General features: G+C 35.9%; 1 protein-coding gene across 3 annotated transcripts in view; it reads left to right on the plus strand.

Annotated features, from left to right (window-relative positions):
* Nucleotides 1-698: 698 nt before the first annotated feature.
* LOC142983172 (uncharacterized) overlaps nt 699-19,624 on the plus strand; it is a 34,618-nt gene continuing 15,692 nt past the window's right edge. The window contains exons 1-3 of one of the 3 annotated variants that reach the window (XM_076130052.1): nt 699-720; nt 1,210-2,303; nt 19,453-19,609. In XM_076130052.1, coding sequence (XP_075986167.1) covers nt 1,377-2,303; nt 19,453-19,609 — 1,084 coding nt within the window. In that variant the 5' untranslated portion in view covers nt 699-720; nt 1,210-1,376. Of the gene's footprint in view, nt 721-1,185; nt 2,304-7,844; nt 8,657-19,452; nt 19,610-19,624 lie in introns of those variants that run through there. The other 2 variants (XM_076130051.1, XM_076130053.1) reach the window with 2 other exon arrangements.

Below are 19,624 nucleotides of genomic sequence, written 5' to 3' on the forward strand. Positions count from 1 at the left end.
TGACTCGTATAGAGAACACCGTCTGCTAAACATGCTTAGTAGTTAAAAATCAATTTTTGATGTATTTTCTACAATGGAGATGCTCGTGGCTTAGTTAACGACAGCCGCGCGGATCGATCTCGGTGGTTAAGCCACGCCTACCGAGGTTGTTCTGTAGATGGGTGACCATCTTACACATATATCGAGTTCCTCCGTGTTTCGGAAGGCACGTTAAATTGTGGGTCCCGACTGTCATTTTCAAAGATCTTTGACAGGCGTTAACTCTAGTCAGAAGCTTGAAAGTCTGACAACCAGTCTTACCGAAGGATATCGTGTTATATCACAGGTAAATGGGTTGTGGAGGTCAGATAGGCAGTCACTCTATGTAAAACACTGGTATTCAGCTGCATCCGGGGAGACTGGAAGCCGACTCAAACATAGTTTGGAAAAAAGGCTAAGCTGATGTAATTTCTTCAATAGACATCCAAAAACGGTTTTAGGAATATATAACTGAATGACTCAAAACGAAACAGAATGCACATACCAATGACATATTTAGCCCAAAACATTAAAACTAACGTCTTCCTTAAGACGTCTATATCGCCTATTGTTGTTTTCTGCGCAACTGACCATTTATGGGACACATAATGTTACTATAGAAAACCCACATTGATTTAAGATTAGTCTAGTGGATGTTGTTGTTTTAAACGCTTGTGAATTTTATCGCGAAATCGTTTGTTGGTTAGTTTAAATACCGGCCAAGTTTTTTCTGATAAAATTGTGTAATTTCTAACGTCTGCCAGCTTAACACGTATCTCAGTTGATAACTAGTGTACGTCAAATTGATGGTCACTATTCAGTACATTGCTGCTTTGAGGTTACGTGTTTATCACTACAATCTAAGGGAGAAAACAATGTACAGTGACTTTCAAATTGTTGTCAACTGAAATGCGTGATAGCCACTCTGGAAAGCTATTGTGTATTTCGGTTGACAGCCGTGTGATATCCAATATCCTGTACATTGCTTCTTTTGTAAAATAATGGTGAGTAAGATGTTATGGCAAAACTGCAGTGAACTGCATAGTGACCATCAGATTGACGAATACATGATGTCAACTGAGATACACAATAAGCATGCTGATCAATTTATGTAATATTAATTATCTAGAAGTCATTTGTGTTGTTAAAGTGTGATCTAAGTTCTACTAAATAACTAGACTTTAATTGCAGAGTTAAAACTTAAATGCAGTGTCACAATACAAAAACAATCTCGTGAAGTTTTGTTTTTTAAAAAATAAGTAGGTACCTACACAAAACGTTTGTTAACGCAGACCTGTAAAGCACTTGACAAGAATATCAGTGACGAAAAATCTACACAGTACGTAACAGAAACCAAGATGAGGCCATCACAGCCGTTCCTAAAAATGGTCATAAAAGTATTAATACTACTAATTTTACTAGTCCTAATGTTCGTAATATCGGCATTCCTATACAGCACAAGATACTGGCCAGACATATACAACTATATCAATGCAAATATAACAATAAAACGCATACCCACTATATCGGAACTTGATATACAAATTGTCGAAGTAAATGTAGAATATAGTACCGAAATGTATTCAACAACTGATGCTGAATATTTCGAAATGTCTACAATTGATGATTTTGATATAGACGAGTTTATGAAGGACGAATTGGAAGTTAAACATAGGACTAAAAGACAGGTTGAAGTTGAAGAAATGAAAGATTATAAAGAGCTACCAAGTCGAGGTATATTTGTTGATTATATATTTCTTGAAGAGCCTATTGAAACCAATGATACTGATGCACATGCAGGTAACGAAAGCGATGTTTTAAAAACTATTGTTACAAAGAAAATAATAAATGGTTTTGAGGCAAATAGAGAAAAAGTAACAACTGAAACTAATGATAAATATATGAAATTAGACAATAATAAAAATTATATGAAGACTGCTAACCCAGAAACTATACAAGCAGATAATTTAGTTAATATTAAAACGAAAAATGAACGAACAAATAAAATTTCGAAAAGAATGGTTAACAATTTTAAGGCACCGTTCAGATACGATGAAATCGAGCTTACGACAACCAAAGAAGGTTATTTGGTTGGTGATGGTTCTATCAACCAGGTTGATCAACCTGAGGAACTGGTTGATATAACGACGGATGACGATGATTATAGAGATGAGGTTGATGGTGCTAGGTTGATCAAAGATCTTGGTGATACTCAAGGCTTGACCACTAGGAGTTTGGATGTGGAAATGGTTACTGGGAAGTCGGTTGCTGGTCTGCAAAGAATGGTAAGCCATTTTTGATTATCCTACTAATATTAGGTCGGGGAAAAAGTCTTTTCGCATTATAGTATGTATGAACTTGAAATAAAATCTTTTCTCTACACAAAAAAGCTCGATATTTGGGTACCTCACGAGCCCACTGAAAGAAACCTAATGAACCGTGTACTCATTTGTGATTCTTGAAGCCAAAGAGATTTTATTACAAATTCATACATACTGTAATGCAAAAAGATTTTTTCCCCGACCTAATATGATAAATGCGAAAGTATGTACGTATGTATGTATGGATGTTTGTTTCTCTATCACGCAAATACTACTAAACAGATTACAATGAAAATGAATTGGTATATAGGTAGCTAAAGACCCAGAATAACATAGACGCTACTTTTTATCCCGGAGTTCCCGAGGGATCGGGATTTACACGAGAAGGGTTGCCACGCGGACGAAGTCGCGGACGGCCTCTAGTCTTAAATAAATTATCTATAGTTAACGTTCTGGTTTCATAAAACCTTTGAATAAAATTAAATGTAAGTATTTGTAGACTGATTTAACAAAGCGTAAAATATGCTTGATTCAAGAGATTTTAGTATAGTTAGAGGCGCCCATAGCTAGTTGCGCTCACCAATCGGTAAACGATACGTGGGTTAAGCAATCCTTGGCGCGGTCATTCCATAGATGGGTGACCGCATAGTGGTATTTGAACTGAGCGTCTCCGTGCTTCGGAGGGCACGTAAAAAGTCGGTCCCGGTGGTTGTCAATTAAGATAACAGTCGTTAAGCCACGTCAAAGGCCTTCGGGCGGCTTGAACAACTTTGACACCAGGTTGACCACTAACCATACGATAAGAAGAAGAAGAGTGGATGACTTATTGTGAAAGTTGTTTAAGCCACACGAAAAGCATTCGAACAACTTTTATCTTAGTTGACAATAACTGGGATCGTCTTTTTACGTGCCTTTCGAAGCACGGAGGCGATCAGTTCAAATCCCACTAAGCGGTCACCCATCTGTAGAATCACCGTGCTAAGTTTTGCTTATCCCACATACCGTTTACCAATCGAATAAACATTATTACCTACTGGTTCAGTGCTAAGAAATCTAAATTGCGCTACTTTTTTGCTACTTTGGCCATGTAGACATTCGCAAATGGAGCGTCAATTAGCGAAACAAAGTTATAATGAAAAAATTTCAACATATTATTTATTCAGAGTGACGTCTTAAAACGTACTTCCTCAATTAACAAAGTAACAAGCATACAAACTAACAAACGGAGCTATAAACTTAATCTACATGAACCATCTGCATCTATAGTCCGACAACTTCGCAGAAAGCCTTGTTATGCACGATTCATCTGGTTTTTTTTTAACAATGACTGCTGCGTCTGGGGAAAAAAAGCAGTGGTAGTCGAGTGGTTTAAGTTGACACGTTCCTCGCAAGTGGTTGCAGGTTCGAAACCGAGGCAACACATCAATGACTTTTCGAAGTTATAATGTGTATTGTGTTTAATTATCGCTATAACGGTGAAGGAAAACATCGTGATGATAACCTTGCATGCCTAAAAAATTTGTTTCACACTCTATTTCATAAAAATATATGAAGTTATGAAACGGTTATAAAGTGTTTTGTTTCTTTCACTCCTTAGCGAAATGATAAAGAGAAAACATATTTTAGTAGTGTTAGTAGGTAGTGTTTAACTAAAATAGGTTTATAGTGTTTATAAATAAATTTTCATACGCCTCTGCCTTCACATCAGAGTACAAGAGGTGTGATGCTCTGATCGTTCTCTACTATGGTGGTTAGCCTAGTGTCAAAGTTATTCAAGCCGCCCGAAGGCCTTTGACATGGCTTAACGACTGTTATCGTAGTAGATAACAACCGGGACCGACTTTTAACGTGCCCTGCGAGGCACGGAGTCGAACGAAATACCACTGTGCATTTACCCATCTATGGAGTGACCGCGCCAAGGGTTGCTTAACCCACAGATCGTTTACCGACCGGTGAGCGCAACTGGCTGTGGGCACCCCACTAAGTTGTTGAACTACAGTTACATCAAACTTAGCATTGTGTAGAAATTGTCCGGATTCCCAGCGAATAACCCACTTGCTGAATAAATTACTTCATTGTAATAACGCTTTGATAAAAATACGCTTTTATTAAATAATGAAAGTTAATGAACTGGGAAGTTGTTTTATAAGAATATATTATCTATACTAATATTAAAAAGCTGAAGAGTTTGTTTGTTTGTTTGAACGCGCTAATCTCAGGACCTCCTGGTCCGATTTAAAAAAATCTTTCAGTGTTAGATAGCCCATTTATCGAGGAAGATTATAGACTATATATCATCACGCTACGACCAATAGGAGTGGAGTACCAGTAAAAAATGTTATAAAAACGGGGAAAATTTTGACCCATTCTCTCTTATGTGACGCAGGTGAAGTTGCGTGGGTCAGCTAGTTTTAGTATAATTCATGCAATGTAATGCAATGATAGCCGAGTGGTTTAATTTGCTATCTCGCAAGTGGTCGATGGTTCAAACCCAGATAACAGACGAATGACTTTTCAAAGTTTTGTGTGTATTCAAAATAATTAGCTTATTGATTATTTTTAAACTCGACTCTCATATTGACACCGATTCTTTAACCATATCCAATGTTCATGTTCATGAAAAAAGGTTTAGCTAAAAAGAAAAGCATAATAATATATATAGAGAAGTAAGTACATACATACATACAAAAAAATCACGCCTTCTTACCAAATACAGGGAAGTACTTAAAGTAATAAAATTATATTTATAAATTAATAAATAAATTTAACCCATTAATGTCCCACTGCTGGGCAAGGGTCTCCTCCCTTAATGAGGGAGGGGTTAGGCCTTGAGTCCACCACGCTGGCCAAGTGCGGGTTGGGGACTTTGCATGCCCTCAATAAATGTAGTTTGTTTAAATTACATTTATTCCGTATATTTGTTATTTTAATTGAGTAAAGAATGAGAATTAGCCCTTTGTTCCATTGTTCTGTATATTTATAATAAAAATATAAATGCTTCTTTCAGTAACTTGATAATAATAAATGATTATGAAATAGAAACAAACAACATATCCATATGTATTAGTAATAAATATGAAAGTCTGTCTGTTTAATACTATTCATAGTTAAACTACTATACTAGTTTTATTAAAAAACTAGCTGACCCGCGTAACTTCGCCTTTGTGACATTAGAGAAAATGGGTGAAATTTTTTCCCGTTTTTGTAACATTTTTTGCTGGTACTCTGCTCTTATTGGTTGTAGCGTGATGATATATAGCCTATAGCCTTCCTCGATAAATGGGCTATCTAACGCTGAAAGATTTTTTCAAATCGGACCAGCAGTTCCTGAGATTAGCGCGTTCAAACAAACAAACAAACTCTTCAGCTTTATAATATTAAAAGTAAGAAACCTGGCAGCTATTTTTCAAATTTCAAAATTGTTTTTAGGTTTTATTACTTACTACGATTACAATCGGATTATGGTTCAAGTAACAAAAAGAAAGCATTTTTAAACATTGAACTAACACAATTCCTAACTTTTGTGTTGTCAGTGTAACCTGTGCCGAAAAGTCAAGTTATCTGAGGTAAATTGTATATTTAATTTGATTAATTTTTATTTTTATTCCATGAATAAGCCCTGACTGACTGCTTCTGTAGCTCGGTCTGTGGTGTTCCCGACTTAAAATCATAAGAAAACCTCATGATTAGGGTTAGGTTTCCGCGTCTCACAATGTACCATTTGGTTTGGTCTCTGAGGTTAAGCAACGCTTGCCGAGGTTGATCTGTGGATGGGTGACCATCTTATACATATCGAGTTCCTCCGTGTTTCGGAAGGCACGTTAAATTGTGGGGCCCGGCTGTCATTTTCGAAGATCTTTGACAGTCGTTAACAGTAGTCAGAAGCTTGAAAGTCTGACAACCAGTCTTACCGAAGGATATCGGGTTATATCCCAGGTAACTGGGTTGTGGAGGTCAGATAGGCAGTCGCTTCATGTAAAACACTGGTATTCAGCTGCATCCGGTGAGACTGGAAGCCGCCTCCAACATAGCTTGGAAAAAAGGCTAAGCTGATATATTAGAATATTTCTCAAAGCAAAAATCCGGTGTTTGGTAACGTGTCCAGTAAATAGTTATAGGTTCGCCCTCTATTACATAGGTCTAATATTGTTAATGGCGAAATTATATGGAACTTGGGTATATTTTATACACCTCTCTCTACACTATCGGGTATAGCAGATGTGATATAAAGTATATATATAATATAAGATAAAAAAAACACAATTATTTCTATATTCAAATGACACCAATTCACACAATCTTGTATAATAATGATTTGAAATCCCTACTCAATCACAATGCCCGTATAATTGGGTAGGACAATTAAAATCTACCAGTTCGTGATCAACTGACAAAAGTCTAAGGCAAGCTTTGATGGGTAAAGCTACGACCTTAGTGTGACCTTCAAATAAAATATAATTATTTATTAAGTGCTATGTAATTATATCTAAAATATGAGATTATTATGATAATAATTGGTTAGGAAGAATGTTTTTGATAGTTAAGGTGGTTACCACAATACTATGTGTTCTGTGTTTGATAGTTAAATTGGTCACACAACACTCATAGCCAGTTGCGCTCACCGATCGGTAAACGATCTGTGGGTTTAAGCAACCGTTGGCGCGGTCATTCTATAGATGGGTGACCGCATAGTGGTATTTGAGCTGGGCGTCTTCGTGCTTCGGAGGGCACGTAAAAAGTCGGTCCCGGTTGTTGTCTACTAAGATAACAGTCGTTAAACCATGTCAAAGGTCTTCGGGCGGCTTGAACAACTTTGACACTAGGTTGACCACTAACTATACGACAAACAACAACAAACAAACCGAGTACCGTATGTTCGAATCTATATGAAACAAAACTGTGTTACTATATGACTGATATTTGTATGTGTAAGATATTTTATATTATTTTATCGCATGGTTAGTGGTCGACCTAGCGTCAAGATTGTGGAAGCCGCTGGAAAGACCTTTGTCAGGGCTTAACGTTTGTTATCTTAGTAGACAACAACCGGGAGCGACAATCGACGTGCCCTCCGAAGCACGGAGGAGCACAGTTCAAATACTGCGGCCACTCATTTTATCACGATATAAAAAATGTACATCATTTGAGAAATCTTTAGCGTTTAAAGTTCAAGACAACGGCATTGATACAATAAGATATAAATATCGTTTTAATTGTTGTTAATACCAATCATGATTTAAGTCTATCATATAAACATGTGAAATATGCAACAAAAGCATTTAAATTCCGCTTCTCGCTCCTCTCAACACTAAAACCACACAATTCTCACTAATTATTGTGATCGTTCATCAAAGTCAGTCAGAGCCACGAAACTTCAAGGTAAAGAACCTAGCCATACGACTACCTACTTTAATACAATCTACATAAAGTCTATAATAAAAAAGTACAGTGTTATAGTTACATAGATAAACATTCGCAGTATGCATTTGTTTTTCATCTCGTGAAGTGACTTCACGTTGATTCTGTTAGACAAGATGTGGACCAAAACAATACTAATAAGTGCCGTGTTTGTATGTGTTATCAGTGATACCACCGATAATGACGAAAATTCAGTCAAAGAACTATTAGAAGAACCATATGTGAGTGAAAGTGTAAATTTTAACTTCCAAGTGCCAAAATTCAATCAAGTCAAAGATGGGGAGTACGAAGATTTAAAGAAAATTATACTCAGTTTAAGTAACTGGTTTGAAGACAAATTGAACGAGACTAGTTTCGATGTGAAACATGTTAATAATAAAACTAAAATTTACGTCAAATCTTTTGATTTCAATGTCGATTTTGACGAAGAAACTAAGAAAACAACGAAAATGACTACTACACAAGAAACAACTACTCAATCAACTACAACAACGACAATGGCTCCAGAAATTTCTAAAATAAATTCATTTAACAGTACTTTAGAAGGTAATATAACAAAAATAGCAGAATTGAGTCAGGAAATCCAGATAGCCGTTGGGAGAGCGTCTGAAGAAAATGATAAATTACTAAAAGCTTATATTGATAGAAAAACTAATGTGGAACGAAATGAAATTTATAATACTGTTGAATTTGATACCACTTATTATGATGAAGACGAAGACGACAATTCTACTGATTATCCTCTAATAGATTATATAGAAATGTATAAAGATACGACGAATGAAGAGTATTTGTATACTGGAACAGAGCTGCCCACTACATTGGCTGATGTCACTTTGATAGAAGTTGATGTGAATGAAAGTGATGATTTGGCTTCCAGTAAAATGAGGAATGATGCTGTAAGTTGATTTTTTTAATAATTATGTTTGAAGTGCTTGAATCCTTGAAAAAGGGTTTTTGATCAATTATTATTGTGCTTTTTCAAAACGAATAAGGGTGAGTTTAGTATATAAAACAGGAAAATAAGTATGTTTATCAGTTAATTTGATACCATAGTACAAGTTCTGCTTAGTTTGTAATCAACCGTGTGTGAGTTTTCCAACGGCATTTATTATTTACTAGCTGACCCGCGCAACTTCGCTTGCGTTACGTAAGCGTTAAAAATTTTCCCCGTTTTGTAACATTTTTCACTGGTACTCTGCCCCTATTGGTAGTAGCGTGATGATATATAGCCTATAACCTTCCTCGATAAATGGACTATCTGACACTGAAAGAATTTTTCAAATCGGACCAGTAGTTCCTGAGATTAGCGCGTTCAAACAAACAAACAAACAAACAAACAAACAAACTAACTCTTCAGCTTTATAATATTAGTATAGATTTAGAGTAAATCAGTATTTATGTTGACTCCAGATACTTTAAAAATAAAGAGTATTCTTGCTCTATGATTAAATCTTATATCGCCGGGGGCTATACAATTTATACAAAGACTATGTATAACTATAGACACAAAACGAATATTTTTAATTCACAATATAAAACTTTGTTTCATATGGTAATCGAACTTACGATACTAAACCCAATCGTTGAAAGCATAACGACCATTTTAACAATCGAGCCATATTCTCCGACAAAATTTGCCGTATTATAAATTTCAGAGTAATATTGAATATCGTGAAACGGTAAATAGGTTTTTGGTAGAAATCATCTATATTTATTAAAAAGTCCTTTCGTTTCAAATATGAATACGTTTGGTAATATTTTATAGGGGTGCCGCTAACAATAGCTTCGGAGTCGGAGTTTAGCTACTGACACACTGCTTCAAAGATTGGCCAGCAAAATGAAAATGAAAAATAGTCTTAACTAACTTATGCCGTGACCTTAACCCGCACTTGGCCAGCGTGGTGGACTTAAGGCCTAACCCCTCCCCCTCGTTTGGGAGAAGACCCTTGCCAAGCAGCGGGACAGTAATGGGTTATAAAAAAAAAGTAACGCCTTTTATTGCGGTTCTGAGTTATTTTGTGGTTAAAATTTGAAGCCTGAAATATAATGTATCACGTTGCTAAATTCACCTACATCAGAAAGGCTATTTTCTACTACTATCGGCTACTAGCTACAAATAAAGTGTGTTCAGTATGTGTAATTTTTTTGATACTGGCTCATTCAGTTAGTTTCATTTTAACCCATTACTGTCCTACTGCTGGGCAAGAGTCTCCTCTCAAACGACGGAGGGGTTAGGTCATGAGTCTACCACGAAGACCAACTGCGGGTTGAGGACTTTATATCCTCCTTTTTGATTTACTAAATATTAGTTAATAAGAATTCTGTAGCGCGATTTTCTGCAGTCGGTACAATCAATTATCGAGTGTGTGACATTTAAAATGTATTGCAAAAATAGTCCCTACCGTGCCCGCTAGAGGCGCTGATCAGAATGCAATACAAAATTTATTTATTCAGATTCACCAACAGTTATTACAATGATTCGTTTAAAGGTATTTTTTACTTATACATTTAATTGCATAACTACTTATAGGTGAAAACAGCATGCATTGGAAAATAATTTCTCGATAGCTAGCCGGTTGAAAATCGTCGATAGTGGCAGAGAATCGCACTACTTAGCGCAATTCTGTATAATCTGTACTGTCGAGTATCGAAAGTTCGAGATTTAGAATGTACTGCCAAAATGTTTCCTACGACACCCGCTAGAGGCGCTGATCAGATTTTCATACAAAATTTCTCAATGACAAGCTGGTTGTCGGTAGTCGATAGTAGTAGAGAATCGAGCTATGAACAAAACAATTGCATAAACTATGTGTTGAGATCATGACGAGTATTTCTATGCGATACGTACACAATACTATAATAATGTGGTCATATAAAACAAACGCCACTGTTGTGACTTGATTACAAATTGTATGTAATAACTAATCAATGTGCTTTGTTTATTTCGTAGTCACAATAAGTATTCTATACTGAAATAGTTTAGAATAATAGATTTTTACTATACTTCAGACAAAAAATACACCTAACCCATTATTTAAAAGAATCTTGGAATAAATTATTACGTACGTATGTGTCAGGCATTCAATGGTAAAATGCGGGTTCGTGTTTATTCCTCTATTCTATTTTATAACAATCATGCAACGCAAAAGATTAAAATTTATGACACTCAACACATTTCTGTCTCTCTGTTCGACGAGATTTTACTCTCGAAATAGATGGTAATAGGCCTTGCCTGCACCACGGTGGCATAGTGCTGGTTCAGGACTTTGCATATATACAAGAATTATTCGGTATATAAGGTTTAATCATGTATTTTTCACTCTTAGAAGAAAAGATCATTATTTATAATACACACATAAATTATAAAATCCTTGACCACTTGGATGGAAGCCGAATGCTGACATCATATTTCGGCTTTAACTGATCATTTTACTAGACAGATTTTTTTCCAACAAAATGTTGGGCTTCCCGTTTTATTTTTACGTATGTCTCTTGCTCTCACTTCAACAACAGTTCGAATCAATCATTCTGTTGCAAAATACGGACACGGAGGGTGAAAAAAAGCTTTTTTTATAGCGCGAAAAACAATTTTGCATTCGGCCGCCGACACACTATGTATAGAAGTACGACCAATTTTGTGTCCGCGTTTCAACGACTTTTGTTCGTTTGTGGCCGCCTTTATGTCGTTCTGACTATTTGATTGGGCGTTTAACTGCGGTTGGCGTGGTTTTAGGCTTTCAAGGAAATAATTTGACTTCTGTGGCTTTTCTTTTGAACGCGTTTTTTTGGTTTTTGGACTTGATAAAATCGATTATTACGTTTATTTTAATAAAAATAGGTCCTTCCGCGGTAAATATGCTGGAAATATAGCCAAAATGATGTGTAACGAACGATAAATAAAACATGTAATACACTGGTATTCAGCTACATCCGGTGAGAGTGGAAGCCGACTCCAACATAAATTGAAAGAAAGGCTAAGATGACATAAAATTCTTTTTACAGAAAAAATGAAGCCGCGAACGGCTTGCATACTATACGGAAGCCGATAACTTACATATTACGTAAAATAAAATGGAACAGTCAAAGTAAATTATTTTCAGTTATAGTCATAAAATAATTTTAAACACAATTTACTTAGTCATAATAACCGAATAATTACTTAACAACGGCAATTATAAGCAATAAATAAGACAATTAAACGAGAATAATGTTATTTAACTGACTGTGAATAAGGGGTATGGTGTAATTTGTGAAGTGTGTACAAAAAATTGTAGTGTTAAAATATGGTTTCTTCCGGAATTTTTATGATACTTAAGTTGGAAGTGTTTTTTTGTTTTAAGAATGTTCTTAATAATGTGTTTTTTTCTAATGTTTCGATGCGCTCATATCCAATTGCGTTCATAGGTCGGTAAACGTCTGTGGGTTAAGCAACTTTCGGCGCGATGTTTCTATAGATGGGTAGCCAAGTGGTATTTCGTCTAGCGTCTGCCCATCTCCGTTAACGGTGATGGAAGTTACACAAAAAGTTAATCAGATTGTTATCGATAAAGAAAATTTTAAACTAAGTAGTACAGTAATTCCCTTTTACCCAAGTGGTGGCAAATTCGGGTCCAGGTCAAAATTCTAATACCATTCCCAAGTTATGTGTGAAAAATGATTATGTGTTCCAATAGTAGAAAAAAACCTTCTGATGGAATCTTGCCTGGGAATTTTTATACACAGTTCTTGATGGAATACGTCATAATCTGCACTTAGCCACTATGATGGCCCAAGGCCTTTCACCTTTCGGGCAAGAGACCCCTGCCTACAGTGTAACAGTAATGGGTTAAACCAATTTTTTACTCTCTCATGATACTGACTCACATGTTAAATAAGGGGTGCTATACAAATATTACTGGCCCGGCCTTGAACTTGGACCCTTGTAAGGCATTAAGGGTTGTACATTATCCCCGTACTGGCAAGCTGCCAAACCATTGGCGTTTCGATCTATTTTGTTAACTGAAGTATTCGTATGGTGTATTGGTTTTCTTCTATTTATATTTCTAACACCCTTCAATCATAATTTTGTATATCGCTTTCCCGTAAGAATAATGTAACATGTCAAAATTCGGCACTAACTGACTTAATGATACAGTTCGACTTAAAAAAGTACGTTTTACTTTTTAAATTAGGTTCAAATCACTAACACCGTAAATCGAATAATTAGAAAAATCTGTTTATCTTATGAAAAAAAAAATCTTATCAAAAAACCACAATATTAATAGTTAAAACTTTAAAGTAAGCGATATATTTTGAATGTACAGTCAGCTCCAAAAGTTGCTGCGGTCCCGGTTGTTGTTAATTAAGATAACAGTCGTTCGTTCTTTCGGGCGGCTTGAACAACTTTGACACTAGGTTGTCCACTAACCATACGATAGATAGACCTCAAACTAACACACGCACGTACTATATCACTATTATTTTCGCTACAAAAAGCGTTGCAACACTCACGCGAGCCTTCGTTATCAATCACTATACAAAAGAACCTTTGAGAATAGAGCCTTTTGATACGGCATCACGAAACATTAATATATGGTCATTTGTTTTGAAACATAAAAGATACGGATGTTGGTATCTATCTAATATACATTTTCATATAACTCAAAGCTGACTGACTGACATAGTGATCTATAAACGCACAGCCCAAACCACTGGACGGATAGACTGAAATTTGCCATGCCGTTAGATGTTATTACGCAGGCATCAGCTAAGAAAAGCTTTTGAGCAATTCTACTCCCAAGGGAATAGAATAGAGGATAAAAGTTTGTATGAAAATTCAGTCCTAAGTCATCGTCATCGGTTCAGTAGTATTTGCGTGAAAGAGTAACAAACATTCATACATACATGCATACATACATATATACATACATTCTCACAAACTTTCGCATTTATAATATTAGTAGGATGTAAGATACCATATCAATCCCCTCTAACATCTTTCCCAACAAATAATGGTCATTCCTCCAGCCTCTGGTAGGCAGTAATTATGTTTGAAAAAAAAACTTTTTCCTTTATCGTCGATCTACCCGCAATTAGATCACGATTACCGAAAGAGAGGAGTTTCCGCTTCTGCAAAAACTAAGGGAAGTGTTGCTTTTATTTGATAGGACCAATGAAATAGAGTAAAGTAATGAGTGCGTGTTTATTTTGTGGTGTTTATCTGCTTATACCAATCTTGGGTTTGATTATTTTAGTATATTGGAAAAAACGATGCCTGGGTTAGTGTTGCGAAGTAAAATTTGTATTAAATCGATACAAACGATGACGCAAATTGAGATATACGTTTGTAATTTGGGATACAAAAACATTAGATTTAAAAATAATCAGTTAAATGGCAAAAAACTACTATATTTATTTTTTTAATTCGTTACTTTGAGATTTTTTTTGATTCACGAGACCTTCATCATTCAGTCACCTGAAAATCGGTTTTTAAGGCTCTTGTTATATCTCTTATTTGGTGCCCTGTATGTCACTAGAACTTTCACATAATATAATATTTTGAAATAAGTAAAATACATAATATATTTACACAAATAATCATATCTCATTCCCTTTATGGCCAAAAAGTCAACTTTATACGATTCCCAAACTTCAACATAAAAATAAATCCTTTCAGAAATGATTTTGAATTCAGCCACAATTAAAATGGAACAAAGGCATTAAAATTCCATACATGTATGTATAAGTGTACATATTTCGTACATTTTCATGCAATCCATCAGTGTAGTCCCAAATCCTGAGATTAACGCCATCACGATCCCCCCCTAATGGAATTAAGCTCACATCATTTACTTGAGAATGTTTACCCATTTTACCCACGTTTACCCATTATTTGTCTTTGTCACAAAGTCTTTGTGTATGCATGTATGAAAATGTGACGCATTCGTTTTAATTATATGTTTTGTTTGTATTTTAATGGAAATAAAGATTTTTGATAAAAAGGCGACTTCCTATCCTCTAACAACAACCTACTTAGGTAACGTTATAAAGATATTTTATACTAGAGGCCGCCCGCGACTTCGTCCGCGTGGAAACCCTTCCCGTGTAACTTTTTTATCCCGATCCCTCTAGAACTTCGGTATAAAAAGTCTATATGTTATTCTGGGTCTTCAGCTACCTATATACCAAATTTCATTGTAATCGGTTCAGTAGTATTTGCGTGAAAGAGTAACAAACTTCCATACATACATACATTCTCACAATCTTTCGCATTTAAAATATTAATAGGATAGCAGGATGCTTGTACAAATAGGGAATTTGCTCTAGCGGTATAGGAAAACATCGTGATGTTACCTTACACGCTTGAGAGTTTTCTAGAACATTTTTTAAGCTATGCAAAGTCCCGCACTTGGCCTGTGTGGTGGACTCAAGGCCTAACCCTTCCCTCATTCCAGGAAGAGACCCTTGCCCACCTGTAGGACAGAAATTTATTGCAAAAAATGTGGACATTTAGGTCAAACTTATTTTTACTACGGAAGTCAATATTAAGAATTTAAGCAACTCAGCAGAAAATTTTCCATCTCGCCATTTCTGTGTGTATTTTCCAAAATCTTGGTCCTATTCAAGTGTTTAACATTTATTTAGAGAATTAACAGTGGGAATGGAGTCACAACAAGGGGGTATATTGGAGCAAGATAATAATTTTCAACAAACATCGGCTCAGTCGAATTAAAGCGTTTTCACGAAATCTCGTAGTCTTTATAAGTAGGGTGGATATTATTTAAACGAAATGAAGACTGCTCCTGTTTTGCTTTACCGGTGCTTTATCTTGCTACAATATCCTACTAATATTATAAATGCAAAAGTTTGTGAGTATGTATACTATGTATGTATAGATGTTTGTTACTCTTTCACGCAAATACTACCGAATCGATTACAATGAAATTTGGTATGTGGGTAGCTGAAGACCCACAAAAACACATAGGCTTTTTATACTGGAGTTCTCGTGGTATTGGGATTTACACGGGAAGGGAAACAGCTAAATACCAGCGGCAACCATGCTAAGAAACGAAAGTTTGGGCAAAAAAAAATTGACAAGTACCGCGAGTAATTTAATATTTACGTTTGAGGCTAAGTTATTAATTATGTAAATGATACATTTCTCTGCAATAGATTTTGCGGTATAGCAGGGAAAGAGTATCAGACTAACATAATATTAGTATAACTTATTTAAATATTTATGGAATAAACTCAGCATTATTTTGGTCCTGCATTTTAAAGTAACCCCATGGCCACAGTACTTGTAATTGAATTAAATCAGAGTCATTTAATTTGGAATGTTTGCTTCTTAAACACAGTGTTTTGGCTGTTAATTTCAATGAATTAGAAATGAAAGGGTGGAAGGGGTTGCCGGGGGTGGGGGGTGAAGGAAATGGAGCCGTAGTGTTCCGGGGTGGGTGAAGTTTTAGATATCTTTACAATATCTTTGTAGGCAAAATGTAAAATTCATTTAAACTGCACGATTGGCGCAGTGGTTTAAGCGGTCACGTCGCCGCAACAACCGTAGCGCCGCGTGTGGTGGGTTCGAATCCCACCCGGGACAAATGTTTGTGTGATGAGCACGAGTATTTGCTCTGAGTCTGGATGTTAATGTGTCTATATAAGTATGTATTTAGAAGTATATAAGTATGTTTATCAGTTATTTGGTTACCATAGTACAAGCTCTGCTTAGTTTGGAATCAAATGACCATGTGTGAGTTGTCCCAAAATATTAATTTATTTAGTTTCATTACTTGTAGATCAAAATTGGGAGTTTATTTAAAAATTTAATGCTGGTACTTATTTTTAAGACTGTTTGAACTTTTATTTAATAGTTTTCGTAAGCGGCGGTCCTGTATGGCAAGATGTATGGATGTGAATGAGGAGTTTTTGAGACTATGGGGTGAAGCCGTGATTTTGTGTACGTGCGGCACGGCATATATAATATGTGTGTTAAAATAATATTTCATAATATTTAATGTCTTACGGATTTCAATACAAATTAGCAATAAAAGAAACCAAGTTCAGAAAATCCTATTATCATAAATCTGGCTTTTTATTTCTTTATCTATTGATTTTTATATCTAAATAAAAAAATCTTAACTAAAAATGATCGTATCCTTCACTCACCCATTAGTTAAAACCGGTTATAAAATCTATACTAATATTATAAAGCTGAAGAGTTTGTTTGTTTGTTTGTTTGTTTGAACGCGCTAATCTCAGGAACCACTGGTCCGATTTGAAAAATTATTTTAGTGTTAGATAGTCTATTTATCGAGGAAGGCTATAGGCTATATATCATCACGCTACGACCAATAGGAGCAGAGTACCAGTGAAAAATGTTAAAACGGGGAAAATTATGATTCTCTTATGTGACGCAAGCGAAGTTGCGCGGGTCAGCTAGTATATTATAATCCTTCACTCCTTGAAGGACTCCGAAATGGTTCAAAGTTTAAAGTGCGTACTCTTGTTGCCTTTATCTGGGTTATATTACCGAAAAACTTCACCAACCGGATGAAAACGCCTTCCTTAAAGACTGCTGTTCACTAGGCGGATAGTTCGCGGCAAACTGTATGTTAGTTTAATTTTGGCTAACGTAGCACACAAATATTATTTAAAACTAAAGCCGCCCGCGACTTCGTCCGCGTGGAAACCCCTCCCGTGTAAATCCCGATCCCTCGGGAACTCCGGGATAAAAATGTGTAGCCTATGTGTTATTCTAGGTCTTTGCGGAAGCAGTTGGACACTCGTCAGGTTTTTAGTGGGCTCTACGGCGGACCACATACCCCGTTTGCGCAGTCCCAGTGCGGCGGGGCCCTAGCCGGTGGGTCGACCTTTTACAGCGACCCCGATTGGTTTACCTGACGAAAAAAAAAAAAAAAAAGTTCTTCACCTACCTGTATACCAAATTTCATCGTAATCGGTTCAAAAGCGTGAAAGAGTAACAAACATCCATACATTCTCACAAACTTTCGCATTTATAATATTAGCAGGAGTTCTATACCTATTAAAAACTGCTCTTTATAATAATATGAAATATTATTGATTTAATTATTAATATATCAAATATTATAAAAGTAATCATTAAGCAATTATGAAGCAACCAGCAACCAAACCCGAAACCACAATTTACCGTTGACCACATTAATCTCTGGGCTACTATTGCATCGGACACAAAAGCACAACAAACTTTTGTCTGAATCCAGAATCGAACTCGTGCCCTCAATATCAAAAGTAAGATATAATACAAGCAAATAAACTTCGCAAACTACATAATTAGGACAAATCTAGCTCTAACTTTTAAGCAATTGGTTAGCCGCATATTAAACGCCGCAAATAATCAGCCACAAATTCTTCGCCTGAGGCAATCTGAGACTAACCAAGACTTAATTGAAGAAAAGTTAAAAAGCGGTTAGCGAGTTTCCCCAAAGCCTAATTAATTCGTTTCATGGTGTAACGTAATTGTCTATGGTCCCCCATAGACGGGGTTTAAAAGGATAATGGCATTATCACCAGCGCGGGTTCGGTGCTCGGCTGTTTAATTTTATCGGTTTTTAAGGGAATCTGATGAGGTGTGAAATTGACAATAAGCTTATGATTTTAAATTTTAATAAGTTTCCTTGTTTTTGGTATTAAGGCTCATAAGGTCATATCTCGTTTGGTTGGCCTTACTTTACACCACTTGCTCGGATCCTCACACACTGCCCTTATCTCATTCATATCCATATAATATGTTTATGTATTAATATAAATTATAATTTAAAATCTGTACTCTTTGCTAATATTATAAAGCTGAAGAGTTTGTTTGTTTGATTGTTTGTTTGTTTGTTTGAAAGCGCTAATCTCAGGAACTACTGGTCCGATTTGAAAAATTATTGCACTGTCAGATAGCCTAATATTTATCGAGGAAGGCTATAGGCTATATATCATCACGCTACGACCATTAGGAGCAGAGTACCAGTGAAAAATGTTACAAAAACGGGGAAAAATATGACTCATTCTCTCTTACGTGACGCAAGCGAAGTTGCGCGGGTCAGCTAGTATCCATATAATATGTTTATGTATTAATATAAATTATAATTTAAAATGAAAACATAAACATGACGTTATTATCATAGCAATAAAACATTTTTACAAATTAAATACCTATTTCCATTAATAATTCCGACGCCAGGCCCCAAATTAGAATAAAACATTCAGTTATTCTGTAATTTTTATTGTTTTTATAAGAATTAATAACAAAATGACGCCCTAGGAAGAACATACACAGGTCTTTGTAAAAAAACCATCTCCCACACTAAGAATTGCTCTTGTGTCGCGGGGACTATTACAAACATACAAATAACGGGCACAAACTACAACCAGACCCGAAACAATTATTTTTTGATCACACAAAAAATTGTTCCTTGTGGGAATCAATTTTATTACCTGCGGGCTTATTAAGTATCTCACTCAGTTGACAGTTAGTATACGTCAAATCTATGGTCACCATTCAGTACATTGCTGCTTTGACGTAACGTGTTAATCACTATAATTTAAGGGAGAAAACCATGGACAGCATAGTGGCTTTCAAATGGTTGTCAACTGAGATACGTGATAGCCCCTTGAGCTTTTATTACCTAAGCCATGAGCTCATCTATTTCAGTACAAAACTAATTGATGAAATGTTTCACAGTTAGATCTAACGTGTCGAGGCAACACGTCCTGCGAGAGTTTCACCACGTCTGTGAACCCCTGGGTGGCCACCATCTTCGTGAAGAATGACTCCGAAAACTCACAGTTCAATTACTACTGCGACGGTGCTCTGCTCTCTGAGAAAGTGGTTCTTACCGGTAAGTAAGGTACTT

The sequence above is a fragment of the Anticarsia gemmatalis genome, chromosome 23, assembly GCF_050436995.1.
Source record: "Anticarsia gemmatalis isolate Benzon Research Colony breed Stoneville strain chromosome 23, ilAntGemm2 primary, whole genome shotgun sequence".
Classification (NCBI taxonomy): Eukaryota; Metazoa; Arthropoda; class Insecta; order Lepidoptera; family Erebidae; genus Anticarsia; species Anticarsia gemmatalis.